The sequence below is a fragment of the Eufriesea mexicana genome, unplaced genomic scaffold (genome assembly GCF_001483705.2).
Source record: "Eufriesea mexicana isolate 0111107269 unplaced genomic scaffold, ASM148370v2 scaffold620, whole genome shotgun sequence".
Taxonomy (NCBI): Eukaryota; Metazoa; Arthropoda; class Insecta; order Hymenoptera; family Apidae; genus Eufriesea; species Eufriesea mexicana.
The window spans coordinates 388678-395559 of record NW_016908778.1 but is presented as its reverse complement, the minus strand read 5'-3'; the positions used below and the strand labels follow the sequence as shown (position 1 = coordinate 395559).

Sequence of the window (6882 nt, the reverse complement as noted above, 5' to 3'; positions counted from 1 at the left end):
GAGAGATACCTATATACGACACGCCTTCCTCTATTTATATTGTGCTTTCAAGCTTCCGCTAATTTTCGTCCATTCTACTCTTTTAAATAATTTTATTTAATTAACTACGAATAATATGACTTACGAAAAATTAATAAAAAATGAATATTCCTTTCTTTCTTTTTTTTTAAAAAATTGGTGAAATGCTCAATTTGGATCAGTATATTTTATTTATAATTACGATCAAAATGTTAAATTCAGTGTTACGTAAATATAAATATTCGATTCTCGTTTTATTTGTATTTTTACTTTTCTCTTTGTATTTGAATTTATGGAAATTACGTAAATCTAAATATCGTATCTCAATTTTTCCTATGTTTCCCTTGTGCTCTGATTTAGTATGAATAGTATTAAAATATTCAATTGCGTATTACGTAAACCCAAATATTCGATTTTGGTTTATATTTATTTTATGTTCGAAATTGTCACGAATTTTATTAAAATATTAAGTTATATATTGCATAATTCTAAATATAATATTTTACTTTGATTTGTATTTCCTTTCTACTCAAATTTGTCGAGCATGTTATTGAAATATCAAATTGCCTCTTACGTAAATTTAAATATTCGAAATAACTACTGTCCCGAAAATAATAAATCGAAAACCAAGGATCACGTGGGATTCACGAGAAGTTTGTAATATTCTATAATTTATAAGGATTTTCAATTTCAGAAATAATCGGAAAACTTGTAAACGAGATTTGCTTGCTACTTATTTTTATATCGCGCAAAGAGAGGAGCAAGCCAATCGAATAACGGAATGGATGATAGCAAACGCTAAAAGCTACCAAACAGTTTTTACCTCCTCCAAAAATAGAGTTTCAACAGTCTGATACGACGAAGCTCTGGTATTTTACTTTCTTTTTACATGTAGGAAGCCAGTGTTGGCTGCTACCCTACCATACGACGACTCTATCCATTTTAGGCACCAGAGGAAGAGATACGAAAGTAGAAAATATTATTCCATTACTTTCTCGTTTCTTCAATTTTCAGAATATTCTAAATTATAGAATTTTACTTATCGCTTGGTTACAGATTATTCGACTTTGAACATTGAAAAGCTTCAAAATGGAAATTGAAATACTTATTATTAGCTGAAATTGTGAAATTTAAGTTTCGATAATTTTTGTGAAAGGAAATCTAAAGAGTCTAATCGAAATTTCGAGTAAAACTCAATATCTTCTATTGAGACTTGGAAAATATAATTTTTAACAAGTTCAGAATGAAACTCTCTATCTGAACCATCTCTCCCTAACTGAACCAGGAAAAATAACAATTTTAATAAGCTTCGTTCATATCTGAATAACGTTTAGTATTTCTAATTAAACCTCGAAAAATTAATTTTAAGTTTCATTTAAAAAAAAAACTCAATACTATTTACTGAGCTTTCAAAAATATCAATTTTGACAAATTTCGTTTCGATAAATAAATAAAATTCGATATTTCCTAGTGAGCGTTTAAAGACATAAATTGAAATAAATTTCGTCTCGAATAAAGCTTTGATAATATTTCCTATGAACCTTAAAACATCCCAATTTTCTTGTTTAGTCTATTCTTTTTGGAAAATATAGCATACTGTATTGTATAGATGCTATAACGGAGTGAGATTAGCTCGTATGCCGCGAGTAGTAGAGAAGGTAAACGAAGGAGACAAGTAGAAAAGGTAAATTACCTCGCCGCCAGGTAATCCGACGGAGACGACATCACCCTTGGTTGCCTTAATTTCACCAAGAACATAGCCTTCCTTCTCATCGGGTACCCAGCACGCCTTTTTCGCATCGTATGGTTTCGTCTGGTCGATTCTCTTCTGCTCAAGGGAGACGAAGAGGTACGGGGTTGGATCGGGATCGTCTCCTTCTTGTGGCTTCGGCTTCGGCATCTTTGATTAGTTTCTTCTTCACTTCAGATACCTTGATTACCTCTACTGTATTCTCCTCTCGCTCCCAGGAAGGTCTACGTGCCTTCTACGTCGTCGTTTTCCCACGTATCGCAGGGTGGGAAGAAACTTGCTAGTTACTTCGTTTCTTCGCTCTTAAAATTCGGCGGCGGACGGACTACTTCTGGCGGCACGTTCTGGGCGGCCCTATTTTACAAACAATCAACCCCGTTAGTTATTATTAGGCTGCTACCACGCGGATCGTTTCATCGCGGTTACCTATACGATATTAGCATTGTGGCCACTATGGGCAAGAAACGCGTGCTACGCCTCAGATATCTTATTTTTAATTCGGCTTTTTCGCTCATCCGTATTGGGGTCTTACAAGAAGAACAAATTTTAGGTTAACGAAAAATTTCTGAGATTTCTGGCTAAGAATAGAGAATATTTTTCTTAAATAAATGCAAGAAAAATATATCTCGTATTGTTAAAAATGACCAATTTTATTATTCCTTAAATTCATAAAAATATTTTCTGCATTTCGTAAACGAATAATTTTAGTAGTTAACGAAAAATTTCTGAGATTTCTGACTAAAAGTGGAGAATATTTTTCTTAAATAAATGTAAGAAAAATATATTCTGTGTTGTTAAAATGACCAATTTTATTATTCTTTAATATGATAAAAATATTTTCTGCATTCGTTTTAAAAAAAATATATTCTGAATTGTTAAAAATAACCAATCTTATTCTTCTTTAATATAATAGAAATGTTTTCTGCATTTTGTAAACGAATAACTTTAGTAGTTAACGAAAAATTTCTGTGATTTTTGGCTAAGAATAGAGAATATTTTTCTTAAATAGATGAAAGAAAAATATATTCCGTATTGTTAAATAATAACCAATTTTATTATTCTTTAATATGATAAAAATATTTTCTGCATTCCGTAAACGAATAATTTTAGTAGTTTTTTGGATAGACTTTAAAATGTGTTATGAAAATGAAAATTTATATAAAATTTCTAAATGAGAATGTAAATATTTGCAAAAATTTAGAATAATTGTCTTTGCTAATTTAGATCATTCAATTCGAAGGTTTGTTATTCTATCAAATAATTCTTAAATTGATCATTTATACCAGACACGGAAATGAAGTTTTTGTTCTTCTTGCAGTGCTATCTTTGCACTGTGTTATCGTAGTAAAAAATGAAGAGATTTTGTTGGCAAGTATAACGTTTAAAAGTGCAAAGATAACGAAGTTAGTAGATATAAAATCTTTCAAGTTATTTCGAATATTGTTTACTTCGAAGTCTCTTGATACGAACCTTTCAAGTCTAGAAAAATTTAAATTCCGTTATTAAATTTTGCAATTGTTGATTCGTATAAATAATTTAAAAATTCGAATAAAAATAATTAGTTATTTCAACGAAACGTTCAAGTTATTATAAATAAGGAATATTTAAAATATCGATCATTGTTACAATGTTTTAACTATATTCGAAAGCACTCGAAATTTCTGATTTTGTCTATGGTTAATAAAAATATAAATTATTATTCGAAGAATATTATTATATTCTTGAATGGTTTTCGTCGATTCTTCAAGCAATTCTTCATCAAACCCGTTTTAACAAACATAATGTTGAAGACAGTTGAAATATTAATTAATAAATTCCATTTTATATATAATACTGAATATATACATGTATACAGTTTGCCATTACATGCATATTGCATAACAATGTTATTCTTCGATAGCCAACAGGAAGGCAGGCAATAGAGAAGTGTTATGTAACAAAAGAGAGAAAAGAAGGTAGACTATACATATGTGTATATAATTTTTCACCCTTTTTATTCAATCATCTTTTATTCAGAGGTAAACGAAACGAAAAGACAGAATAAGAATGCCCATAATAATTCGAAACTTCGATGTCGAACCTCCTGATACGAGATAAGTCTGTACGTCTAAGAAAGAACACCTCGACGATAATAATCGAACTAAACGGGAAGCAATTGCATAATGAAACGCGTTAGATGTTGAAAATATCTCGGATGTAACGCGAAAACTAAAAATAAATCGAGAGAAATTGTTTCCAGTTTAGGAACTAGAGAAACCTGCATATACATCGTGCTAGGGATAATTCTGTTCATCTTCCTAGGAAGAAAAATCGCGAGGAGCTAGACGGGAAATATTTAAATAGAATAAAGCAACGAGGAAAAACGTCGGTTAAAAATAGGAAATCAATCGAGTCGTTGAAACAAGACACCGTATTTCCAACCCGTCCAAAAAAAGCAACATGCTTCTGGAACTGCACAACGGAAATAAGATGGCGCGCACTACACCTCAAAGTCCTCAACTTTCTTACGTATCACGTGTTCGGAAACCTTCGCGCACTTTTCAGAGCAGACTATATCTCTCTTAACTTTTTAAAAAAAAAAAAAAAAAAAAAAAAAAAAAAAAAAAAAAAATAAACAACCGAAAAGAGGAAAGAAAGAAATAGGTCATCGAAGAATATCCCTAGAAAGAAGTAATTCCTAGCTCTGGAGCGAGGATGAAAAGTGTCGCGAACGATTGGAAGTTAAATATTTTTCAATCGCTGAAGAAAATCGGTAACAACGTCTTCAGATGCAAACTTATTCCTTCGAACGTCTTGTAACTTGAAACTTCTACACGTCGCACTATTCAGTCTGTAAACGACTGATTAACTCGTCGACAAAGGATCAAAGGATGCCATGTATCATGGTTTGTACGATGAAAGAATCGTTTGCCGTCAGGATATCCTCTGATTTGAAAACACCGTCATGTCGCACTGTTCCCCGGATGTTCATCACTAGTGACGTCACGACCGTTGAAACACGCGAAACCGGAAGAGTTGCACTGGGCTTTGCGTTCACGGATACGTGTACGGGGAACGAAGGAAAGGTAGCGAAGGAGGATAAAGATTGGAAGAAGACGATGCAAAAATCACTGTTCCTTTGTGTTCACCAAAAGAAGGACCACGCACAAAATTGTCCCTCTCTTGAGGCGAGATCAGTTCCTTAGTAATAAAATAAGGACTACACCTCGAAACCGATGTCAGTCACTCGTTCGAGGCTCAAGCTCGAAAAATCACTAGCGAAATCTGAACTGTATCCACAGTCGTTTCTCTTTCCTCCGTTAAGAGGAAAAGGTAATTTACCAAACGACGAAACACTTTCCTCTTTTACCTAACGAATCCTTTTCGTGAGAAAGGTGGTTTGCAAGACTGGACAGAGATCACTAGACACTGCGGATCGGACTAGGCTGCGTACTAACGAGTCCTGGCAAAATCCCCTAGGCTCTTCTCACGATCACGAGTTTCTTTCGTTATACTTTCCGTTTCCCTTTTTTTTATCTTTTCTTTATCCTGTCTTTTTCTTTTCGGTATCAGACTTTCTTTCGTTTCTTTTACAACTCTTCTATTCGCCTTTATACTTCTCTCTATGTATACGTCTCCCTTTTCTTTTCCATTTGCCTTTCCAAGTGTCGACGTTAATGTTGTGTCGTGTAATCAAAAAGAGAAAAAAAGCTAACAATCAGATGAACAACCGACGTTCTGCACTTACGTTAGAGAGCCGTTCTGTCGGGGAAACGAGCGGGGGCTCCCAATATAAGCGCGTGCAACGTGATCCTAGAATATAACGAGCTCAGCGATTGGTCGCCGCTCTTGGCCAATCGGAGACCGCGTTAGTTCCTGGACCAATCTACCTTTTTAGGTGGAGATGATACCAAAAGTGTGACAAGGGGTGGCCACGGAAAGCTACAACCGCCTCGATCGGCCGAGTGAGATGAAAATAGATGTCGAACGGAGACAGGGAATTACCTTCAGCGGGCTCATTTTCTGGCATGTCCATTTTTTTCCTCTCCTCCTGTACTTCAACCCTATCTCGCTCTTTTTCCACCCCGTCCACCCTCATTCTCTCCTTTTCTCCGATATGCCCACGGATAACCAGCCATTTTAAATCGTCCACCCTTCATGCACAAACCGAGTGATTGTGGCTGTAGATACCGAGTTTTTGATATATATCAAGATCACTGGTACACGTGGAAGACGCACGTGCTCGATAATAGCTGCAGCAGACACATTTGACGAATAAATTATGTCGGCTCCTCTGCTGGCTGATAATCTTGAAAAGAAGTGACAAGTAAATGCGAATTTTCACCAACCTTTTATAATTTCTCTGCGTTTTTTTATATTTTCTACTGATATATTTGCAAGTTTGTCTTTTCACTTATTATGTAAGAAATGATGTACGGAACATTAGGAACTCGGTTTTAGAATGGTCAGGCGGTGGCAGATTTATATTTCACAATATTGTATTTTTCATCTTATTCGTGCTCTTAAGTTATTCTTCGTTAGCACTTTTCACTTTTCTTTCATCGAGATTCTTTCTCTGCTTCAAACGAATCACGCGTGTTAACAATTTACCGAATTATTGAAACGATTTAAAAAATTTCTAAATTACCACGTGCGAAAATAACTTTGGTTCCGACAGATCTGAAAAAATACAATTTGGTTATTATACTGTTTTTATTGCGATTGCAATCCTGCGAAATTAGAAAATTTATGGTAAACATTAATCGATTCTTATTGCACTATAAAATTGTAATTTTAGTTTCTTTGAACAATGCGAAATAAAACATTTCGTTATCTTATTTATTTGTATTGCTTTTATAATATCATGGATGTATGTTTGCAATACTAAATTTTAGTTTAAGTTTATTATTTTATAGTTATGGTCTCGTTAATCATATTATTTAATTACTTAATTACTCGATTATTATGTATCATTTGTTACTGTTATAACATTGATGTATGATATTAAATAATATTAAATTATTGCTAACGTTGTTATATTGATATTAATACTAATATTGCTAATTAAGATTAATGATAAAGTATTGATGATATTAAATATAATCTGTCAATTTAATTTCGATATTGCTATATAT

The 6882-nt window shown here is 33.4% G+C and overlaps 1 protein-coding gene across 17 annotated transcripts in view; it reads right to left on the bottom strand.

Moving 5' to 3' along the window:
- Positions 1–5277, bottom strand: part of Mhc (myosin heavy chain) — a 53301-nt gene extending 48024 nt beyond the window's left edge. For 7 of the 17 annotated variants that reach the window (XM_017898153.1, XM_017898157.1, XM_017898155.1 and 4 more), the window contains exon 1: positions 1712–1918. In XM_017898153.1, coding sequence (XP_017753642.1) covers positions 1712–1918 — 207 coding nt within the window. Of the gene's footprint in view, positions 1–1711; positions 2123–5117 lie in introns of those variants that run through there. The other 10 variants (XM_017898144.1, XM_017898154.1, XM_017898141.1 and 7 more) reach the window with 4 other exon arrangements.
- Between the last annotated feature and the right edge of the window lie 1605 nt (positions 5278–6882).